The sequence below is a fragment of the Grammomys surdaster genome, unplaced genomic scaffold, assembly GCF_004785775.1.
Source record: "Grammomys surdaster isolate TR1022 unplaced genomic scaffold, NIH_TR_1.0 125671, whole genome shotgun sequence".
NCBI classification, from domain to species: domain Eukaryota; kingdom Metazoa; phylum Chordata; class Mammalia; order Rodentia; family Muridae; genus Grammomys; species Grammomys surdaster.
In genome coordinates this window covers 1187776-1212433 of record NW_021620508.1, presented here as the reverse complement: position 1 = coordinate 1212433, position 24658 = coordinate 1187776, and the positions used below count along the sequence as shown (strand labels likewise).

At 45.4% G+C, this 24658-nt stretch overlaps 1 protein-coding gene across 2 annotated transcripts in view; it reads left to right on the top strand.

The window, feature by feature from the left end:
• Positions 1 to 24658, top strand: part of LOC114639025 (zinc finger protein 568) — a 44858-nt gene that overhangs the window by 13997 nt on the left and 6203 nt on the right. Inside the window, exons 6-8 of one of the 2 annotated variants that reach the window (XM_028787686.1) lie at positions 18260 to 18306; positions 21657 to 21780; positions 23565 to 23660. In XM_028787686.1, the coding sequence (XP_028643519.1) occupies positions 18260 to 18306; positions 21657 to 21780; positions 23565 to 23660 (267 nt within the window). Of the gene's footprint in view, positions 1 to 18256; positions 18307 to 21656; positions 21781 to 23564; positions 23661 to 24658 lie in introns of both variants that reach the window. The other variant, XM_028787685.1, reaches the window with a different exon arrangement.

Here is a 24658-nt window from a genome sequence, read left to right as displayed (position 1 = left end):
TTTATGAAATGCTTTTTGCAGCACTCCTTTTCTCAACTTCTCCTGGACTGTTAGGGACCAGGCCAATTGAAGACTTCGTCACAGGCTTGTTGGAAGGACAAAGGGGACATTAATATCTGTGTCCTTGTTCATGGACAGACTTGACAAGGTCCGAGGTGGGGCCCAGGGTCTCAGGGGAGTCAAGGTTTCAGTTCCTGGAAACCGACTTTTCCCCAGACTTTGTGATTATCAGTCCCAAGGCCAGTGATGTGCTTGATCTGTGCACACTCAGACAGTCTGTGTCCCTTTGTACAACATTTCCTGATGAGCTTCCTGCTGACCCATCGCATTGTGTGACAGCTGACTGCTGGCTCGGGCCCGTTTTCTCTGCCAACAGTGGATAAGATGCCCTGCTGTGTACGTAGTATACATGCTGGCATGGTCCACAGCTGATGCAGTCCTCCTCACTCTAGCTTTGTGTCTTCTTTATGTTCTCATCCCTGGTCCTCCCATGACACCTCGCAGTTTAGGACCCTCATTCCTTCAGGTTCAGGTCGTAGGAGATCTCCCTGAACAAGTTACATATGGACACTTTCCTTTCATGTGCCTACCTGATATTTCTGTGTTCATCGCATTAATCTGATCTGTAGCTCTAGAAATGGCAGTGTGGGAATGTTACCTTTAATGCCTCCAGAACTGTAATACTCTTTGTATCTTTTCCTTTGATCTGAGGGCTCTGAACTATCAAGACTCAACAGTTACTTAATGTTGAGCTCAGTTCCCAGTAAGTGTCCCTGTCTTGCCCCTCTTCATCCACCAGAGTGAGTGGAGTCTGAAAATGTTTTCACACTGTGGTATCCAGTACTTAAACTGTTAACCCACTGAGAGGAAACCTGCGGTCTTGTTTTCCCAATTGATTCCTGAGTTGGTTGTCTGTACTTTGAAAGGTTCTTTCTTTCACTGTGTGTGTTGTTTGGCTTGTATGTAGTGGCAGCAAAGTTACAAAGGTCCTTGTAAGCAGAGCTTTTAACTGAGCAGGTTTAATGTAGTCTGTACCTCACAGTTGATGGCACTCACAGATGTGGAGACCCACAGGACAAGACGACAGCACCTGCTGTCCCAGAACAACAGGAAATAAAGGGGCTCGACTCTGGATCACTTCATACTTTTTACTAGAAATACGGCTTGTTCATTAAGCGCATATAAAACTAAATTATAGCTAGATAGTTGACATTCTCTTCATGCTTACTAATAGTTTTGGATTGGAATTAGTTTGGACAATCTAATCTTCAAATGCTCTCATAATTATTACTTTATGAAAACTAATATGCTTTTGGTGTATAAAATGGGCAGATTTATCAGGATTCTGTGGTAGTTCCTGGAGGCAAAAAAAGAACTTGTGCTTTGTGTCTCTTGCTCTCATGGAGCTGTTGTTTTCTTTTTTTTTTCTTTTTTTTTTTTTTTTATATTGTCTTCTTTTTTTTTTAGATTATTTATTTATTATATGTGAGTACACTGTAGCTGTCTCCAGACACCCATATGAGGGCATCAGATCTCATTGCAGATGGTTGTGAGCCACCATGTGGTTGCTGGGATTTGAACTCGTGACCTCTAGAAGAGCAGTCAGTGCTCTTAACCGCTGAGCCATCTCTCCAGCCCCTGTTGTTTTCTTTTTATACAGTTTTTTTTTATTTTTTTTTTATTTCAGTATGTGTGTGGAGGACAAATATACTCAGAAATGCCACCTACTTCCTTTAAGGCCGAGCCTCTCATTGGCCTGGACCTCACCAGTTGGACTAAACTGGCTGACCCTTAGCTAAAGGGTCCTGTTTCCATGTGCATGTTGGGGATTGAACTCATGTCCTCCTGCTTACAAGACCAGCACTTTCCTAACTGAGCCATCTCTTTAGCCTGATTTCTTTGTGTTTTAATATGCATTTTTAGTTTTCTCCAATGTTTATAGGAATTCAGATTCTACAGTGGTATGCCATTCTCACTTTATCTTTCCCTCCTTTAGGAGGGGAAACATATGTATAAAACATAAATTATTATATATTACATATATAAAAGGTAATACAGATTTTCATGCTTCTTTTGAGTAGTAAACTCTGCTGGTTAAATCAGAACCCAAAAGTCTTGTTCAGTGTCCCAGATACCACCAGTGTCTATTTTTCAAGTTTGCATGTCGTGGTACCTGGAGGCACATGCCAAACACCCTGCAGGACACTAATGAAAAGAATTAGAGGTCTCAGCATTCGATATATAAACATTCAAACCACTCGTACTGTTTTGTTGACCTGAGCCCTTCTGCATTTGTTTGCTTCTAAGTCTAGAGCCTCTTTGGTCCATTTTCTCCAGAAATAAACCTTTCTCCTGCCCGGATTGTAGAGACCCCGCCATGTTCTCACACAGGTTAGTGAGTGGTGGCGTAGTCAAGGTCCAGTTACAACAAAGGAGGCGACTAGCTGCTATGTCGAGGATTTGTGTGAGGGTAGGAAGTGGCTCTCAGAAGTCCCAGAAGGACGAAAGAGACTTTGCCTTTTTTTTTTTTTTCGAGACAGGGTTTCTCTGTGTAGTCCTGGAACTCGCTCTGTAGACCAGTCTGGCCTCGAACTCACAGAGATGCACCTGCCTCTGCTTTCTAAGTGCTAGGATTAAAGGAGTGCACCACCACTGCCTGGCTTGTTATTATTTTTAGTGTTAAGTTTCCTGTATTCTTTGCATATGTCCTATGAGAATCCTAAGATAATCCTGTATCTTCTGTAAATACTTACTGTCTGTATTGTCTTCTTGTTGAGTCTTTTGTGAAGCAGAAGTTAGGAAGTTTTAAGGATGCTCAGCTTTTCCCATTGATCATGCCCTTGCCCTTATCACGCTCTCTTCAACCACCGCCCTGGCCCTGGCCCTGGCCTGTTTGCAGTGTTGTGCTTTATATTTGGCGACGTGGTTTTTGCTGGCTTTGTGGCAAGTGTCTCGGCTCACTCAGGTGGTGCCGATGTCCAGTTGCTGCAGCACGTTGTTGAGACGACATCTCTGCCCTGTCGTATTACCCTTGCTCCTTTGTCATTTGTGTTTGTTTCCCTGTTCTTTATTCCGTTCCTTTGTTCTGCTTGTCTTTTCTACCGCCTCCCGTTCTGTACGATTGCTCGAGCTTAATCCCAGTCTTGAGGTCAGGTGGTCTCAGCCCCCGTCATTTCTTCTTTAATACTGTGTTCTCGATTCTGGGTATTTCATCTCCATCCTCAGAATCAGATTGTCTCTCTATACAGAGAAAAGTGCAAGCTGAGACTGCATTGAACCTATCAATCAAATCAAGGACTAACATGCTAGTTTGGGTCTTCCTGTCTGTCAGCATACATTATCCATTAGTTCTTTGATTTTAGAAGTCAAGAGTTTTATGTTTTCCCATGGCAGGTTTTGTACATATGTTATTAGATTTATATTGATTTTGTTTTGAGGAGTACTAATTAAAATAGTGGTGTGTTCATTTCAAATTCTGCTTGTTCATTCCTGATAAGCAGTTCATTTTTGCGTGTTAACCTTGTGTCCTGCCATCTTGTAATAGTGATTGCTGGCAGTAGGTTTACGTTGTGGAGGTAGTTTTTTGTTGTTTTAGATTTTTCTGCATAGATGAACACGCTGTCTGAACAACTAGTATTACTATGGCTTACCCCTTTCCAAATGTAAGTTTTCTGTCTCCTTCATCTCACCTTACTGCACTGGCCAAGCACTCAGTGCTACAGAAAGCAGTGCTCTAAAGGAGCACCTGCCTGCTGCCTGGGAGTTCTTGGGTCTCCTGGTTCTTGGTGTGTCTTGTCATTTCACCTTCCTGCCACTTGTGATTTAGCCTCTTATAGGTGCTCTCCAGTTAACAGTCCTGCCTACCGTTCATCTCGTACTCTCTTGTTGAAATCGTGTCTGTTATATATTCCTTTCTGTTTCTTATGCCACTAAAGTTTGGCCCTTTATTCTTTTTGAAAAGGGCCAAACATACATATTTGGTCTGGGCCGCTGTGTTTAACCACAAATACGAATTTTATCTTGTTGATACTTGACCCCTTACCCTAGCCCGTTATATATTTACCCCTCATTTTAATTCCATTCATTTTGCTGTTTTCTTCCTAATAATCAAGGATACTGTTTTTTAAAAATACCATAAGTGCTACTTAGACCTACAAATGCCAGGTTTTTGTTTTACTTTGGACTTTTCCCGTATAATGTCGCCTGTAGGAGTAACTTTTCAGTCTTTAAGAATGAGGGTAATTTACATTTTAGTTTCTTATTGGCTGACTAAGGCCCACCATAAGGATTCAAATGTCTAAATTGTTAAATAGTATAGGGATAGAGAATTTCAAAAATAATAATTTTTGGTCCTCCATTTTAGAAGATTGGGAAGTTGATGAACAGATGGAGAAACAACAGGAAACCCTGGGGAGGAAAGGCACACCTGTCTCCAGGAAAGCCCTGATTAACACAAATGTCAGTGACTGTAAAAAGGTCGCAAACATTTTCCCTTTGAGCTCAGATATTGTTACTTCAAGACAAACCTCTATGGTTGTGATTCACTCAATAAGAGTTTGGAACGAAATTTAGAGATATTTAGTTATAAGAGATTCTGTGTAAGAGACAAGAATTTTGATTGTGAGGAGTGTGGTGTGCCATTTGACCATTGGTCACTCTGTGCTGTAGCGCCCTTTATATGTAATCAGTGTGGACAAGACTTCGTTCATAAATGTGACCTCCTCAGACATGAGAGAAGTCATGCTGTAGAAAAACCTTATGGGTGGAAAGAATGTGGAAAATCCTTTAGAAGGAAGGAAAATCTCACTACACATCAGAAAATTCATACTGGGGAAAAGGCATATATGTGTAACGAATGTGGGAAAGCTTTCATTCAAATGTCTAATCTCATTAGACATCAGAGAATCCATACTGGGGAGAAACCTTATGCATGTAAGGAGTGTGGGAAAGCTTTCAGTCAGAAATCCAATCTCATTGAGCATGAGAGGGTCCACACTGGAGAGAAACCCTATCAATGTAAGGAGTGTGGGAAAGCCTTCAGCCAGAAGCAGAATCGTGTTGAGCATGAGAAAATTCACACTGGGGAGAAGCCTTAGGCATGTAACGGATGTGGTGGAGCTTTCTCTCGAATGCCGTCTGTCACTCTGCGTATGAGAAGCCACACAGGGGAGAAACCTGATGTGTGCAGCGAGTGTGGAAAAGCCTTCTCACAGAGTTCTTCCCTTACTGTACATATGCGGAATCATACTGCTGAGAAACCCTATGAGTGTAACAAGTGTGGGAAAGCCTTCAGCCGGAAAGAAAACCTTACCATCAGAAAATCCATACTGGGGAGAAACCTTATGAATGTACTGAGTGTGGGAAAGCTTTTATTCAGTTATCAAGCCTTATCAGACATCATCGAACTCACACTGGTGAGAAACCCTATGCGTGTACAGTATGTGGGAAGGCCTTTAGCCAGAAATCAAACCTTACCGAGCACAAGAAAATTCATACTGGAGAGAAACCTTATCATTGCAATCAGTGTGGAAAAGCCTTTAGTCAGAGACAAAGTCTCCTTGAACATGAAAAAATCCATACTGGAGAGAGACCATTTCAATGTACGCAGTGTGGGAAAGCCTTTTCTCGGGTCTCATCGCGTACTCTTCATGTGAGAAGTCACACAGGGGAGAGACCTGATGAGTGCAGCCGATGGGAGAAAGGCTCCTCTGAGTGCTCATTACTAACTATACACATGAGCAGCCGTACTGGATACTGAGAAGCCCTTTGAATGCAATGAGTGCGGGAAGGCGTTTGCTCAAAGAGCATCTCTTTCTGTACATAAAAGAAGCCATACAGGTGAGGAACGCCCCACGTGCTAAAGGAGGAGTGCCTCTCATTTGCCTCTAGACCTGATTTACTTGAAGTATCTGATGGAAGTGCCAAACCAAGATCTCTGGAAACGTTGGCACTCCTGAATCTGTGCAGAGAAATGTATACATAGATAAATGCACCATCGTAAAATTTTCAGTTCTGAAAGTCTGTAGACAATACAGTTCCAAATAATCTCATACCATTTTTCTATAGTATTTATAAAATTATTGTAAAATTCACATGAAATAGAAGTGAAGACTGGACATGGGGATGCTTACCTATAATCCCAGCACTTGGCTGACAAGTAGGAGGATTGCCGCGCGATTGAGGCCAGCCTGCTCTACATACTGAGACCGTGTCTCGGTAAATAAAAAAGGTCTAAGGATTGCCAAAATGGTTTTAGAAAAAGAATAGTACAAACATACTTATTGTAATCCCTGCAAGTCTGGAGTTCAGGACAGGAGTATCTACAGTTCGAGGTCATCCTGGGCTACATAGTGAGACCCTCTCTCAGAACAAAACAAAACAAAAATACCTAAGTATATTCTAAGTACCCAGTTAGTACTTAGACTAGCACTGTTTATAATGTAAATTTATAGCCACTTAAAAGTATATGGCACAGGAGCATAATTAGGTAGATAGAAACAAGTTTCAGAGTACCCAAATCAGAGCTGTGAAACATGGACTTAATGTTTGACACACGTGATACCGTGACATGGCAGAGAAAGAACAATCTAGTCGTGTGTTTCTGGAATATTTGACTCTGAGAAAATTAAAGTATTATCAGTGCTGCTGCATAATAAACACTGTTCTGAAGGATTTGAACACTGACTTGTGAAAACCTCAAGCCTTGAAACCTTTGGGTAATTATGATGGGTAATGGTTGCTGTTTCGTGCATACAATCCTAGTGTTTGGGAGATAGAGGCACAAGGCCAAGAAGGAGTTCAAGGTCAGCTTTGACTACATAGCAAAGCTTGAGGCCAGCCTGGGCTACGTGAGACCCTATCTTCAGAAAAAGAAAAAATAAAGAAGCAAAGTTTACTGGCTCATACTTGTAATCCCAGTATTGAGGAGAGAGGCAGATCCCTGAGCCCTGCTAGCCAACTAGCCGAGCCTGTTTTGCAAGTCCTAGGCCAGTTAGAAATCCCTTGCTTTCTCCCCCCCAGAAGTGAGTAGCTCCTGAGGAACAATGGCCAGGATGCCCTCTAACCTCTCTGACCTGCATACACACGTGCATGCACAATGGATCCACATGCACATGCATGCCCACACAGTACTGAGAGTGGTGCAGAGTTAGTGTGCTTTATTTTATTCTGTGGTTGGTTTGTTTCACATTTTAAATATTTTTGATATTTGGATTCATCTTTCAACTAATGATGTATTAAATCCAAGTAACTTACTGTGAAAATGGAAATGCAAGCTCAGCATTAGCAGATGTGCCGTGGGTTATTTTCTTGTGGGAGGACTGGCTGGTTCCTGGATGAAGTGCTGAGGACTAACACCAGGGCCTTGCTCATGTTAGGCAGCTCCTCTCCCGCTGAGCCGTACGTATCCAACCCCTTCATTTAAACGCATCTGTGAAGCAGTGAATGTCTTAGGTTCAAGTAGATCTTTATCCTAAATGATCTACTTATTCATCTGAGGCCAGGGCTCATATCCCAGGTTGTCTGTCTTCAACTTGCTGTGTAGCTGAGAATGTGTTTGAGCTGCTGCTGCTCCCAGTGCTGAGAGCAGCACGGCTCTGCCTGATTTACGAGGTGCTGATTCTTAAACCCAGGCCTGTAACTGAGCCACCTCCTCAGCCCACAGCGTCTGAAGTTAGGACAGTATAAAGTATGCGGCTTGTCTCTTGTGATTTCTGATCTTGGGGCCTGTGGAGGGCTAGGAATGGAACCAGGGCTTTGCACATGTTTGACAGGTACTCTCCTACTTCACTGTGTCCCCACCTTTGGTTTTCTGAGACAGGTCTCCATGTGTAGTTCAGGCTGGCATTGAACTCCTGATCCTTCCTCCTCAGCTTCCCAAAGTACTGAGATCATAGGAATTGCTGCTGTGCCCAGCTGAAAGTGTGTTTTATTTACCACTTTAGGGTATCATCAGCTCTGCGTGTTTCCTGTTCCACAATAGACTTGTTAGGCTGTTAACTAGTTAAAATGTGTCTAGCATCATGCAGAATTAAGATGTTCTAGGAAATTTGTGTTGTGATATTATTGCTCTTACCCTGTGATTTTTGCATATGGTTAACATAGGCATTAATTTCATTGTTAACCGATACATTTTAGAATGAAAAGCCCTTTTTATTCCCTTAGGTGGCTATATGCAGTTTTGTTGTTCAATCTTAACCTATAACCCATGTTAATCCTTTCACAACCATTGGCTTAGTGGCTTATTTAGTTTTGGCTGGAAGCCGTGAGGGTCCCACGTTCTATGCAACAATGTTCTCCACAAGGACGTCATTCTCTTAACACATGAGCCAGTCTTTAAGATAAGGTTTGAAATGTTGTCGTCTTCACAGTATTATTTAAAACAAAAAAACCACTAATGTATTTTTAAAATCAAGAATTAAGGATGTTGATCAGAGGGGTCTTTAAATTTTATATTTGAGCATTAATTTTATTTGTTTGAAGTTAACTTCACATGAGGAAATGTCTTTCAGATAAAAATTCTGCAGTACAATTATGATTGTCTCAGTTTGGACTGTTATGGAACTTAGGGTGATGGGTAGCAGCGTGTCATAGATAGGAGGGATTATATTCGTGGAGGCAGTGTGTACTAAAGTACTACTAAAGAATTGTCATTTTATATATCTTGTCTTTCATGGGCTTCCCTCTATGTCTAGTCTTATAAACATACTTAATATTTATAGATGTAAATATTTATATAATTTTTAAATTTTTTACTTTGTCCACGTAAGAACACTATGTAAATATTCTCAGTTGTAATGCATTGGGTTTTTGGGTTTTGGCTAGCCTGTCTTTTTTTTTTTTTCTCTGTTTTTTTCTTTTCTTTATTCTTCTTTTTTATCTTGAGCCTGTGTTGCATATAGCATAAAGTTGTGTGGAGTGTATGAGATGCCACCTCTGCACTCTGTTCTCAGCAGGGCTGTGAAGCAAACAGAGAATTAACTTTTCACTGCAGACTGGAAGGTCTCCTTAGGATCTTCATTGGGCCTTCCCTGTCCCCAGTAAGGCTAGCTAAACCCACTGGGTGAGATGAAGCGCCCGGTTATGAACTGACCCTGGAGTCTAAGCATGTGCTTTGCTGATTATAACTGTTCACCAAGGAATCTGTTCCTTGATCAGTGCTCTGTATGCTCACAGCCCTTCCTCAGCCTCAGATGTTAGGACCTGACACACCAGTAGATGTGAACTCAGCTGGATTTGCTCATGGGAAAGATGAGATACACATGAACACGAAGCTCTTGCGCTTTATGGTGAGCGTGTGGGGTGTGCCTAGAGCTTAGCTGTTTTGGAACACAGCAGGGAGTGTTGCCTCCAACAGAGCTCTGCTCTCCTAGGCAACGGACATCACAGACCCTGCCTACGGACATCACAGACCCTGCCTACGTGAGGAAAGAGCATCTGGCCACTAAACACTCTTTGTCTTGTCTTGCTAAGGAGGCCACAGGGACAGGTAGATAAGCTCAAGGCCACATATTCACGGCAGAGCCCTGTGAGGTTGAGTTATAACATTACAGAGTGCTTCCCTCCCTCCTGCACATGGAAGCTCCGCAGCAGGAGGATGCCTCACACAGCGGTACTGACAGGGTTATGAGATAGACTATAGAGACCTAAAACCAGGGGGTGAGAGGGAGGACCCACGAGACCTAGAGGAAACTCAAGCCAGCTGCAGAAACCCCAGAACAGTCTAGCGTGTTTATCTTAGTTTACATGGAATCTTTTCAGTTAAACATCCGAGGGCATGTTAAAAAGTCAGGGAAAAATAGCCAAGTACACAAAGACAAGCGTAAAACCAGACTCTGTCAGGTTTGATGTAGATTCATAAGTAAGAAATTTAAGGTAAGTGTGATTGAAATGTTCAGGAGTGTTGTGGAAAGACTAGTCAAGTATGCAAGCAGTAAGAGACCACAAAGAAACTGGGAAGGGCCTCCAAGGCTCATGAGTCTCCTGAGCACAGCCCCAGAAAGACACTGAGCACAGCCCCAGGAAGACACTGAGCACAGCCCCAGGAAGACACTGAGCACAGCCCCAGGAAGACACTGAGCACAGGCCCAGGAAGACACTGAGCACAGGCCCAGGAAGACACTGAGCACAGCCCCAGGAAGACACAGGAAGCTGGAAATGTGTCGGCTGGAATGCCTCAAACGGATGTGAGAGAGTTGTCACTGGAATGTCGGAAGGAAAAGATAAACAAAAATGTTGACAACTAATGGCAGAGACTTTCCAGAGTTAAAGATGGCAAATCACAGATCCCATATCACAGATCCCATATCACAGATCCCATATCACAGATCCCATATCACAGATCCCATAGATGCAAGAGAACACCAAACAGATTAAATATGAAAAACTATCTGTGTTTATTATACTAAAACTGCAAAAAAGAAAAAGAAAAAGAAAGAAAGAAAGAGAGAAAGAAAGGAAGAAGATGAAGCAAACCTTGAAAGAAGCCAGTGGGTGAGGGCTTTTCAAAGACCCTCCCTATTGTAAGGTATATGATGGCTTCATTGTATTGTTAAGTAATATTCCATAGAAGAAGGCTTAAGAGTCATACTGGATTTCTCTTTAAAATCATGGATGTAAGTAAAGTGCGTAATGTGTTTTTAAAGTTTGAATTCTACAGTGAAATGATTAAGATGAGAGGAAAATTTAAAACTTCCTCAGAGCCAGATATTCGAAACCTATGTCCTCGTCTCCTGACCCAGAGTCATTTGTGGCTGTACCCAAGGAACCTGTATCTTTCAGGGGTCCCATCCCTCAACATTTGAAGTTCATCAGTCACTGAGGAGAGAAGAGGCAGCACGTTCGATACTCAGAATGTGTGTTCCTTGAATTGGAAATCATACAAGGAAGAGGAGCATCCCGTAGAAGGGAAGACATGCTTCCTCACTCACCCTGTGAAGTCAGCATTACCCTGACGGAAAACACAGACTGGTACATCCCTTATAAATACAGGGACTAGAGGGCTGGTTCTGGGGTTAAGAGCACTGTCTGTTCTTGGAGAACCTGGGTTAAGTTCCTGGCACCCCCATGGCAGCTCACAACTGTCTGTAACTCCAGTTCCAGGGAATCTAACATCCTCCTCTGGCCTCTGTGGGCACTACACACATGTCGTGCACAGACATACTTTCAGGCAGAACACCCAAAAAAATTGATTTTTTTTTTAATTTAAAATACTGATGCAAAAACCTTGGTAAAACACTAGAACACAATTTAAATACATGTTTAAAAGAATTACACACTATGATAAAGTGATGCTTCTGGAATATAAGGATAGCTTAGTGTATAAATCAGTAAATGAAGCCATACCACCTTAGTACACACACAGTCATTTCAGCTTTGGGGTTTGTTTGTTTGTTTGTTTTTGTTTTGTGTTTTTTTTTTTTTGGTTTTTCGAGTCAGGGTTTCTCTGTGTAGTCCTGGCTGTCCTGGAACTCACTCTGTAGACCAGGCTGGCCTCGAACTCAGAAATCCACCTGCCTCTGCCTCCCAAGTGCTGGGATTAAAGGCGTGCGCCACCACTGCTCGGCGGCAGTATCTCTGATCTGTGGCATTGGATCCTGTTTCATTTTTTTAGAAATTTTATCCCCATCCCCCGCTTCTTCCCACTAAGCCTTCAGGATGCTACTCTATTTTAAATCTCATCTGCTCAACTACAATGGTCTTGTCATACCTGAGTCAGCTTCTTGTCCTAACTCTGATTTTTAATTTTTTCTGTGCCTTGCACTTTGTTTATTATGGAAAACTAGAAACTTCCTGACAAAAGTAACTCCAGGAAACAGACCTGTCGTGATATGGTGGCCGGGTGTGGACGGAGAGGAAGGGAACTCTGGGAATCTTGTGCGGCATCTCCATCCTGATGTCCCTTTCCCTCTTTCCAGTGAGTCTCCCCTGTTCTAGCACCTGATGAGAAGGGAGTATCTGCTCTCCATCGTCCAGTGAATTGCTGCTCTAAACTGTGAGCCTCACTCGTGCCTGTGAGGTTTTACCTTGTAGGTGAGCAGGGTGACTACAGGGAACCCTCTTTCTCAGGCCAGTTAGTGTCACTGAAGCTCCACTAGGTTAAGTAGGCTTTTGCATAAGGCTCCTGGGGCTGGCCTTGTGAGGAACAGAGCTCTGGGTGTATTCAGAAGGTGGCTTTCCGTGCCTCCTGTCAGACGCACAGTGGAGAATTTCTGTGGTCTGGACTAAGAACCTGGTGAGGCAGGTAGAGATCAGACTGAAGCACCTGCCAGGAAAGGCCTGCTCTTTCTATACGCTTGTTTGCCTTGTTTCCACATGCTAGCCATTCCTGATGCTAGACAGACTTGGGTTGAGGCTCAAGGTGGAAATTTTGGAGAGAGAGAGAACAGATTTATGATAACTACAATTTATTATTCCTTGGTGCTACACATTTCTGTCCTTTGTGTACCACTCAGTAGACAGTGGGCAAATCAGACATTCTGAGAAGCAAATAGAAACAAGGTTTGACATGTGTTTGCTGTGGTTTGTTGCCAGGGAAAGTGACAGGTGCTGTTGCTAAGACTGTACTGGACAGGAGGAACTGGCTTCTCTGCGCTGCTCATGGTACCATCCTCTGCTTTTCTACTTTCCCCAGTTGATGGGCTCCATAGTCTCTGTTTGTACCATGTAGGAATGGATGCGAAGCACGTTCTGTCTGCTCACTCTCAGGCTTCTCCATCCTGAGTCTCAGGCACGTTTGCTCAAGAATGTAGTGACCATAGTCTGCTTGGGAAGATGTCAGGACAGCTGTGAAGAAAAAAACCTATCATCAGACTGGTCTCTGGTTTGCCACAAGTGGCAGCTGCCTCTGTCAGTTACATTTCTCAATTTATTCATTCTGCCTCCCCCCCCCCCCCAGCTTCTCCTCAACCCTTCTGCTTTGAAATGTTGAAACTTGAGCTGCCAAATGCAGCTGTAGTATTGCCTGAGGAGTTACAGAGAAAGGGAGGGAAATTGCTTGGTGTAGTGTTTCAACCACCCAAACTAAGCAACCTCTTTACTCTTGTATTTAGCATTCAAAATGCCCTTGGATGTCAATCCTTGTGATGGCACTGAAATCCTGTTAAAACACTACAGACCAACTTTATTAACCAAAATGGATACCACCTTCTTATATTTTATATAAAATCCACTTTATGTAAAAAAGAAACTCAAAAAAGTGTGGCGTGCTCTCCTGAGACTGGGACTCAGCGTTGTGCAGCGATGCCACTGGGACTCACGGCTGTGGTGTGGGGTTTTCTGTGGTTTCCGCTCCAGTCCGCAGTGGTTCTCATATCTGCCTGTGTCTCAGAACTGGAGGAATAGCTTTTCCTGGGTCTCACTGTGGGTGGGTCTAGGAGATGTTGGTTTTAAAATAGGTTTACTTGTTAGAAGCTTTATGCACTCAAAACGAGAAGCCAGCATACTAGCCACTCTCTACTTTTGCTCTGAAATAGTCTACGTAAGTCAGCCTGTCAGCCTCTCAGCCCTTCTCTCAGGTCTTTACCCTGGACTCCAGAGACTGTTTACTTCTTTGAAGACTAAACTTTTTCCTTTTTAAAAATGGAAGCATTTTACATAGTCCTGAGTCTGCATCTTGATAGCTGTACACACAGAGACATCCGTGCCTGACTCTGGGAGAGAATATTCAGTCAACTTTCCCACAGTCTCATCTGCCCCTTCCCCCAGAAGTCTCCAGTCTAAAGTCACCAATTCCGGCTTCCGTCCTGGTGGATCAGTTTGCACATTCTGGTGCTGCATGTTCGCGGGACTGTGCACCATCGGTGGCAGCCGGCCTCGTTTGCTCAGATCCTGGGAGCTTTTGCCACACTGCTGTCTCAGTTACTTCTTTTTATTAGTCATGTTCTCACAACTAACTTATCCAGTCACCTGTCGGTGAATAGCTGAACAGCTTCCATTTTGGGGGCTGTCAGAAAGGAAGCAAGCATAGCGTGTGTCCCCGAGACTTAAGAAAGAGAAGCATTTCTCCTGACTAGATGAACAGTGAGGCAGGGGTCGCTGGGTAATGTGAGGCGTGTATGTATGAAAACTTGTCAGTTTTAGTACTGTTAATGCTATCGTAATAGAGTCTTTCTTAGCTCATCGAGCCGTGGAAATGCGAGTCACAGTGGTCATTTTGACTGATGACTGCACCAGTGGATAACAGATGGTGTCAGCTGTGGCACGCGCCTGTGCCAAACCCACGGGAAGCTTCAGCAGCTGCCTCGGGAGCGAAACTGATGCCAGTTTCCATAACTCACGGCACTGCTTCTGCTTCAACTAAATTTAACAACTGAGCAACACAGAAGCCGTTTGCATTTACCAAGTCTGCCCAGTATAGTCCCTGTTAGTGAGCCTGGCAGAAGAGTGGCCGGTTCCCTGTTTTAGATTTGTTCTGCGTGATTCCCAGTGCCTTCTTCTCGTCTTTCTATGTGTGAGACTTATTAAATGTTACTACCGTCATAGAGGAACAAACAGACAGCAGCACGATGTGGGGCTTCAAGGAGCACTCAGCCATGTGGCAGCATGGCTGTCTGTCCCTTCTGTCTCAAGACAGAGAGGTCCTATGACACATGTCTGATGGATGGGTAGTCAGTAGTTTGTGTGAGGCTGCCTTTGCCTGGAAGTACGGAAGAACAGGAATCTAGAAAAACAAGTTTGTAGAGGACCTTTAAACACTGACGTGCCTGGCTAACATTCTTGAGGAGTTTTGTTTGTTTTTGTTTTTTAATTAGCCAGATGAAAGGTGGGGGAGGGGAGACCCTTGTGAACTGAGTAGTTCTTTTCCTGCTGGGCAAAGGTGGACAAAGACTTATCAGGAAAGTCTTAGGACAGTCTCTAGTGTGGGAAATCCTAGAGGAGAAGGGTGCCTTGGGAGAGGGGTCTTTCCTCAATGGCCTCCTTGCCTGCTGATATCTGCTAGCTACCTAACCCAAAAATTTAAATTATGTCAATGGACAGTGTGTCCCCCTAGACAGTTCCATGGGAACAGGCATCAGTTACTCCTGAGCAGCTGCTGAAGTGGCTGTCTACTTCCAGCTAAAAACGGGACACAGATGCATGTAGGGTTTCCCCGTTGGGCACTGCAGGGCAACTAAGGAGCTTCAGAGAGAGGGAGTTAGGTTGTCGCAGGACCGTACGAGTGAGAGTGGACATTTTGAGGGACTGAGAACTTTGTACTCGTCTGGCAAGGGAGATGTGGCGGGTTCCGAAGCTTGCTTTTCTGGAGGCAGGCGCTGGCTGTGCAGCAAGCATTCACTCCCAGCAGCTTGGGAAAGGAGCAGGAGCCGGGATATCCAAACAAGGAACCTGGGTGTTATCCCGAGAAGCCGGACCTGATCCGAGCAGAGAATCGAGCCGGGATGAAAGCTCCCCGAGGCCGCTGCTTCACAGAGGGAAGCAGAGTTGGAGCCCTGGCCAGCTGGAGGAGAGGGATTTGGGGTTGGCAGGGGTGGAGATGGGGGTTCTGTTTGGTTTTTGTTTTGTTTCCCTGTGTACCCCTGGCTGTAACTCTGAGCTGTGCCTGCCTCCCACGTGCTGGAACTCCATGCTTCGCGTCTGGTTTTTGTAATAACAGAGGGAAGGCAGCTTCCAAGGCGGAAAAGGCCGTGATAGAGGAACTGTGTCCGTTTGCTGTTTAACTGCATGAAGGTATCTGAGTGTGTAAAGTGTTTGAGGCCCATTACGAGAGTTTTGGCTAATTAATCAGATCCACTTGAGAGGGATAAGAAACAATCTTCATGAGTCTTTAACTCCCTTCCTAGGGTGTGACAAATGTCACAGATGGTAAACCAAGGGAAAATTAAGTGTCCTTAGATTAAAGGCAGGAGGTTCTGATCCAAGCCTGGAGGACACTCTGGCCCAGTAGTGAGATTTTCCAGAATAGTCCACTCTCAACTTAGCCTCCATAAGGCTGGACAGTGGTAGGACACACCTTTAACCCCTGCACTCAGGAGACTGGGGGTGGGGGGCAGATCTCTGTGAGTTGGAGGCCAGCCTGGTCTACAGAAAGAGTTCCAGAACAGAAAAACTGGAAGGGGGGAGGGGTCAGGTAGAGGGAAAGAAACCAATATTGAAGATGAAGTAAACCGTAATGTTAACTATACTGTGAGGAGTCTGAGCCTGTCTGACCTTTATATCAAAATGATAAAATTGAGGTCCGCTGGAGAAGTGGCTGACAGCAGATGACTCAGGAGGCATAAGGCGCCTCCTGTGGGGTGACTGATGTCACTAAGAGAGGTGACATCTCATTTGTTCATATACTTTTGCTGCAGCAAACATAACGTGAGTGCTCTTTAATGAAAGTGAGTTCTGACGCTATCCCCACCTCCGAAGCTCCAGTGGTTTTAAATGTCGGTCAGCTGACTGAGTCCAGGCCCACGTCACCTTTCCTCAGACTCAGCTACTTTGCTCAAGTAGCTTACAGAGCTCAGACTGGGGAGATTAAACAGAAAGAATTAGCAGAGACAAATACACCTACTGTTGGAATGACTATGACTTCATGAAAATCTGGATTGTGGCTGCACCAAGGCAGTAGGGGTGGTTTGTGCCCAGGAGGCCCTGGCTTGCTCTTGCTCAGTGTGTGTGACTTGGTGGGACATGGCAGCACTATTGGGGGGGGGTGATTGAGGTGAGGAATCCAACCTCCGGAATGAAGGTTTAGGTCACCCTGCTTGTAAAACCTAAGGACTTGAGTGGCCCTTTAATTGCATGTTGATGAACAGTGGTACAGAATACCTTCTTGAAGAGGAAGCTACAGCCCTCAAGTATAACATGTGTCCAATTGCAAAGGTAGAGGCTGCTATTAACTTGGTATATTTTATCTTATTACATGTGTTTATGTATTATCTATGCTTTTTATTTTTATTCTATATACAGATCTTCAGGGTTTTTTTTTTTCTTTTTGGTTTTTCAAGACAAGGTTTCTCTGTGTAGCCTTGGATGTCCTGGAACTCACTCTGTAGACCAGGCTGGCCTCACAGAGATCCTCCTGAGTGTTGGGATTAAAGGTGTGCACCGCACACTCAGCTAGCTGTAACAGACTCTTTAGGTAAAAGAGTGTTCAGTGTAGTGTACCTAAATTTGAAAAGTAATTCATATAGCCACTAATTAGCCAGTTACTATTGATAACCAACCGTTAGGATGGTGCATCTTCTCAGTTGCTTAGCTGCAAGTCGCTAGGTACAACTAAAGAGTTGTGTGGTCACAGGGAGCTTAAGCGTGTGTCTGATGGTATATAGGGTTGTGTGGTCACAGAGAGCTTAAGCATGTGTCTGATGGTATTTAGGGTTGTGTGGTCACAGGGAGCGTAAGCGTGTGTCTGATGGTATATAGGGACTGAGTAGCCAGAGGGAAAGGCTGCCAGCTACAGGCTGTGGCTGGATGGAAGGTTTAGTTACTCCTTGGCATGAGCTGTAACTGATCTTTTACTAGCGAGTGTGATGTTAAGCTCAGTCAGTAGGGGGTGCAGGAGGGACACTCAAGGAAGAGCTCCCCCTGACTGTGTTGCTGCACTCTCCGCTTCCTTGCTCCTATCTTAGGGACATTAGTAGTCGTGTATATGGGCTGCTCCATGGTGCCCAGCAGCAGCCGTGCCCCGGGGCACACTGTCTTCCTTTTGTGAGCACAGTAGACTCTCGTCTTTGGGAGCTGGGTGTACACCGGCTAGAGTCTGACTGGCATGTACTACAACTGTAGAAAGCCTTTCTAACTCGCGGTGTGTGCTTGTGTCCAGCAGCAAGGCCCACAGCTACCAGCACTCTCTCCAAACCTCCCCACAGCTCTCCAGTACTGGGACTTCTGGTCCTCAGGTTAGCTCTAGGTTTAAGGTGGGCATTCTGGAACCCTGAGAACTCCCACTCCTCATCTGTAGATGCCACAGACTGAAGGACAGCAGTGCACATGTCGTAGAGCCAGGCTTGGGCCTAAAGACAGTGGAGTAAGGTTCTCCCTCACCCACGGACTAACCAGACAAGTCCAGCCCTGCTTACCATCTGAGATGCGTGAGATCTGATTGGTTAAAGATGGTGGCTGTAGCTTTTTCTCAATAAAGCTGCCTCTGGGACTCTGCCCTAGGATCCCATTCTGGGTCATAAGGCTACCTTTTTACTAAGTCAAAATTGGAGAAGGCGGTGGGTGAGGTCTGGGCCTCTTTGTCGTCTTAGGGGGTAGGGGGCGGTGCAGGAGGATGCTCTCTCTGAGTGCAGTTCCTAACCATTTCCCACCTCTTTCTCTTTCCAAGAAGCCAGAAGAGGAGAAATGAAGAGTTTTGCCTCTAAGGACATGGCCAAGGTAAGCCACATTTGCACTTTGTTCGTAGAAAAGCTTTTTAGTTTCTAAACGCTGCTGAGAACTGAGGAGTCTTCTCGGGAGACTTAGGTGATGTGGAGAAGAGAAAGGCACGCTTGTGGTGTAGTTTCCCCATACCAGCCTAGGGCGGCTGCTTTGTACGAACAGCATCTGGGTTGTCTAGAACCTCTGTGTTCTAGACTTTTGTTCATTAGAACAGAATCTTGATGATGAACCTGACCAGTTAGCAGAATAAGGTTGTTCTGCCTAATTTCTGTGTTGTCCCTTCTAGGGTCACTGTAGTGACGGCATTCTTTCTTAAAAGTTATAACAGCCTAGGGTGTCTGCCTGGCCTCTTCAACTCACTTTTCCACAAGATGGAAAACGTTGATTGCATTCTGTATGTACATTAGGAAAGAAGATTTCTGCAAAAAACGATTGAGAACTGATCGAGAACATTAGTCACCCAGAAGACACTCAGTGGTCACTGTTTTCAGACTCTTTCGTCTGTGCTGTGATTGGCCCCGTGAGTCTGTTTTCAGTGCATGAGCACGCTGACAGAAATCACCAGCTCAAGCACTTGCTTTGTGTCACAGTGGTTTGAGGTTCTTCCCAAGTGTGATCTTATTCAATCCTAGTCATGACCCCGTGACACAGCTCTGACTATGTCATTTCAATAGGGCGTCTTTATTTACTCCTTGAAAGTAATGTCCGTTGATCACGTGCCTCCTCGGCTTTTTCTGTTACCTCCTGCAGACAGTCCCCTTAGCCTTTTTTTAACCTACTGAGTCCCATTAGTGCTGACTGGTCCTGCTGGCTCAGCCTGGGTAGGGGCTGCTGTGGGCCTGTGAGGGCCACGGCCTTGCCACAGCACCTCCCCTAGCCTTCAGGAGATATTTGTGTGGTGGCTACATTCTTCTACTTTCTAAGATTTATTTTTATTTTATGTGTGTGGGTGTTTTGCCTGTATATGTGTCTCTGCACTACATGTGTGCCTGGTACCCACAAGAGCTAGAAGAAGATGGCAGGTCCCCAGAGACTGGAATTACTGATGATTATGAGGTGCCTTTGCGTGGTGGAAATTGAACCTGCATCCTCTGGAAGAGCAGCCAATGATCTAACCGCTGAGCCATCTTTCTAGGCCCTCGATTTTCTTTTTTGATGATTTTCCTTTGACAATTTCATGCTGATATAGAATGCATTCTGATAACTCTTTCTGGACCCTCTCCTATCTTCTTCCCACCCCAGACAACACCCCAATCTCTTTACATGTCCCAGATTTGTTTTGTGACCCATGTAATTTAACCACGGCCATCTGTGTGACTCACAGATTGGTTTGTTTTGAGAAGGGTTTGACTGTACAGCCCTGGATGTCCTGGAACTCACTTTGAAGGCCAGGATGACCCAAACTCAGAGAGATCCTCTTGCCTCTGCCTCCCTAATGCTGTGACTAAAAGTATGGGCCACTATACAACTCTTGGATTTGAACTTCCCCCGTGTCCTGATTAGGTCACTGGTGGTTACATAGCTGGTGACAGTGACTCCCTAGGTCATTGGGTTTTGTTTTTATTTTTAACTTTTTCTTGGTCCTTCTGGAGTTTCGCATCGTGTATCGAAGTCCCACTCATTTCCCCATCCCTCATATCCACCCTTTGCCCTCGAGACATCCCCTCCAAAATAAAGCCCATGCGCGCACACATACACACGCACACACACCGACACCCCAACCAAAACAAAGCATAGAAAACTTCTCATTGTGGAAGCTGTAGTGTGTCCAGTGTGTCCAGTGTGTCCAGTGTGTTCCATAGTCTATCCCTCTGCCCACACATCTTCTCTTGCAAATGTTCATTGCAAGGAGTCATTGGTTAGGTTTAAGATCTCTGGCTTGGGTCCTCTCCAGGTCTCCTCACGGCTATTGCCCTGTGTCACGGAAGTCCTGCAGATCCAAAGTTTTCACACACTCTAGCAGTTCATAGATGGAGTAGAGTTTGGGATAGACCAATTATTGAAGTGGGCCTGGATGGTAGCTGAGTTGGTCAACCTGAAGCCCCAGGGCAAGCTCTCCTGCTCTCCTGCCCTTAGGGCAGGCTCACCCACACCAGAGCCCGCCCCACTCTCAAAGCTCGGGCCCACTCTCCCACTCTCACACCATTAGCTGGCTCACCCATGGCTTCACCAACAGGGCCGAGTGTGGGCCTGCTCTCAGTGTGCAGCCTGTGAGGCACATGGCCGGCTCACCTACTCGCTCTTACTAGGTCATTAGGGTGGTTTGTTTTTTTGTTTTTAAACATTTATTTATTTATTTATTTATTTATTTATTTAATGTATATGAGTACACCATTACTTTCTTCAGACGCTCCAGAAGAGGGCATCGGATTCCATTACAGATGGTTGTGAGCCACCATGTGGTTGCTGAGAATTAAACTCGGCACCTTTGGAAGAGCAGTCAGTGCTCTTAACCACTGAGCCATCTCTCCAGCCCTAGGTCATTGTTTTTAAAAGTAGGACTCTAAAATTTTCCTCAGACTTCCATCTACTTCAGTGTTTTGGTTTCTGTTATCAGGGAGTTGGGGATCTGAGCACCTGTTGTGCTGGCTAATGGTCCTATAATCTTTGTTGTGTTTTGCACATTGTGGTGATGGATGTGTTTCACCATTTTAACTCTTTTCAGGGCTGTTTTGTGGGTGCCTTCTTAAAAGCTTGTCGTCAGGGGGAAGTACATTTCTTGCAGCTTGCAGATTGGAGTGGTGACCCAAATAGTTGGGGTCCAGCTAAACCAGTTCCAGCTTTGCTCACTGTAGAAGACCCCTTTATATTACTCTTGAGTTTCCATACATAGAAGCTGAGGGTGGGGCACTGGTTGGAGGTGTGAGTGTCCTCGGTTCTTTGGAACTACAGAGGACAGCACGAGACGGGAGGCGTACAGGTCAGGTCATGGGTGTGAGGGTTCACAGTGAGACTGTTTAGATGTAAACATGTAGAAGGACAGACGTTCATAGGGCCAGAGAAGGGAGGCAGGGACCACAGTGACTCAACCCGAGTTACAGCTCGGGTTAGAAAAGTGACCAGTTAGGAAAAGTTTAACAAAGACACACCACACACACACACACACACACACACACACCTGCCGTGGAACATGAGGCAGTGACTAGAATTACACTCCGTTGAGAAACACCAGTTCCATGGACTTTGTGTGGAGTGTCAAGGAGCAGGGGTGCTCAGAGCCCCAGGGGCTCCTTTGTTCTCACACTGGCCGCCATGTGGGAGGGGCAGCAGGCGCTCCAGAGGGTTGTCTTCTCTGCTGTCTGTATGTGTCTTTGTGTCACACATGGCATGTCTGTATGTGGTTTCAGGACCCGCGGTTTGAGGATGTGGTCATTTACTTCTCTCTGGAGGAGTGGGAGTGCTTGCACCATTCCCACAGGAATTTGTACCGTGCTGTGATGCTGGATACCTACAGCAGCCTGCTTTCACTGAGTAAGCTCATCCCCCAACAAAGTTCAGAAGTGCTGGGTGTGATTCTCATGTCCTTTATGGAAAACGCTTTTTTTTTATGTATATGGGTATCTTGCCTACATGTATGTCTGTGTATCACATGCATGCCTGGTACCCTTGGAAACCAGAAGAAGGCATTAGAGCCCCTAGAATTTGAGTTACAGACCGTTGTGAGCCGCCATGCGGGTGCTAAGAATTGAGCTCCAGTCCTGCAGGCCGTGCTCTCAACTGCCGAGCCATCTCTCCAGCTCCTACTGACTTGTTTTGTTTGAGACAAAGTCTGTTGTCTTAAACTGACAATCCTCCTGCCTCAGCTTCATAGGTGCTAGGGAACTAGGCATGCACCACCACCACCAAAAGCTTTTGTTGAGTTTTTCATGAACACTTTTCAAGCACTGGGTTAAGTTAATTTGGCCACACCTGTGCACACACACACATATGCACACGAGCATGTTATGTTCTCCAGTGCCTTAACGCTCCTTCACTTTGATCCTTAGAAATGATATTTTTCTTTATTGTTTTAATTATTGAGTGGGGGATGGCATGAACATAAAGGTCAGAGGACATCTCTGTGGCGTGGCTTCTGTCCACCCATCTTTACTTGGGTTCCCAAGACTGGATTCAGTTTGCCAGGCCTTTACTCATTGAGCCATCTTGCTGGCCCACTTTCTCCCCACTCCACACTGCCCCCCCCCCCCACTTTTTCTCTCAGTCTTTTATTGAACAGAGATTTTTTTCCATACAGTATGTGCTGATTGCATCTCCCTCCCCAGATCCCTCCAGACCATCTCCACCCTCCCCACAACCCAAATCCATGCCCTTTCTTTCTGTCATTAGAAAACAAGCCAGGATAGGACTAGACAGACAGGGCGGGGGCGGATGTAAAAGCAGGAGAAACACACCTTTACACATAGAGAAAACCAATTGGAAACCATAATATATAAGCAAAAGATCTGTTAATGTTTAAAAGAAAAAAACTGGGAAAAAATGCTCAGACGAACCATCTTGATATCAAGAGAGAAAAATCTCCAACCATACCACTGAGTTTGTCTTGGACACCTACTACTGAGCATGGGGGCTGCCAGTAAGTGGGTTTCTATACCCAGTGAGAGTCCTTTGGAGAAAAGCTAACTTTTCCCTTGTGGGAGTTGTCAGTTGGAGAAAAGAGCTTCTGGGTTAGGAGTGGGGCTTCTGGCCACTTCTCCTCTCATGGCTGAGACCGTTTTTTTCTCTTGGCAAACATGGACTTAATTTCTACTATGTAGCCCAGGCTTGCCTTGAACCCACAGAGATCCACCTGCCTCTGCCTCTAGAGTGCTAGGTGTAATGAAATATAATTCGGCGAGAGTACCCGCAGAGCCCATGCCAAGCTGTGCCCGAGTCATCATGCCATGCTCAGATCTGGCATAAGAGGATTTATTCAGGGGAAGGGAGGGGAGTGAGGGTCTGGAGTAGGGGTAGAGGCAGACAGACAGGAGCAGAGCCATGAGGGGACAGAGAAGGACGGGGGGGGGGGGGGGGGGGGAGAAAGAGAGAGACAAGCCAGGAATAATATAGTGCATGGGAACAGAGAGAGAGAGAGAGAGCTGGGGTGGGAACAGAGAGAGAGAGAGAGAGAGAGCTGGGGTGGTGGCGTCCTTTTATATGTAGTGGCAGGTGATGGCAGAAAGTAATGACTTAAGCCATGGCCTACAAGCCAACACTAGGACTCAAGGCCTGCGGCAACTCTGACGTGCACAGTAAATGTCCCCTTTGTCTTTGGACAGGTCTTGCTGACACTAAGCCACGTGTGGTCTCCCTTTTAGAGCAGGGGAAAGAGCCCTGGATGGTTATGAGGAATGAGACAAAAATTTGGCATCCTGGTAAGTGATGGCCGGTGGGGCTGGGGAGACCAGGGCAGATTGTCACCCAGGCAGTCTGAGAAGGCAGCCTCTGAGGTGCTGCTGGGAAAGCTTCCTGCAAGCCAAGCCTGAGGTCTGAGGTCTGGGGTCTGGGGGAAGGGTGTCCTAGCACAAGGCTCTGAACTCTTCCTCCCCCGCTCTCACACCAGTGTTCTGTCACAGTCCTGCCCATTCCTGAGAAGGACCCATGACAAGCATTTTACCTGTATTTTGAGTCTAGTTTTCTCTTGTCTTTTTGGTTTTTTGAGACAGGGTTTCTCTGTGTAGCCCTGGCTGTCCTGGAACTCACTCTATAGACCAGGCTGGCCTCGAACTCACAGAGATCCACCTGCCTCTGCCTCCCAGTGCTGGGGTCAAAGGTGTGCACCACCACCGCCTGGTGCTCTTGGCTTTTTAAACACCTTCATTGAGATACAGCTCACGGATCATAAAACTCATCCCTGTACAATTGGTGGATAGCTTTAGTATTTGTGGACTTGGGTGTCCATCACAGCCGTCAAATTGAAAGGTATTTTCACAACAGCCGTCCTTGGTAGAGTCTGTCCATAGCCAGCATGGCAGCGCTGTAGACTGACAGTGGGGATGTCAAGCAGGACACTGCTCACTTTCATGCTGATACAATGTAAGGACATCAAGCAAGATGTTTACAGTACAACAGTGTTGTCTTGAAAAGGTTTTAGAATTCTTGTGTAAAAGCACACATCAGAAGAAAACTATGGGTGTCCTGGCCTTTGAAGTAACTGGGAAATGCTCCTCCCCTTCCTGACTCTGAAGAACATTTTTCCGGCAATAAGGGTTTTTTTTTTTTTTTTTTAATTTTTGAGCTGAACATCTGCTCATGGTCTGAAGCTAGAGCTGGGCGCGGCTGTTGACGGCCCGTTGTCTATGTTCTCTCTGTTTCCTGGGTCAGTCCTGGACATGGTGCGTGGGGCTCCAGTCTGACTTGGTCACCTCTCAGT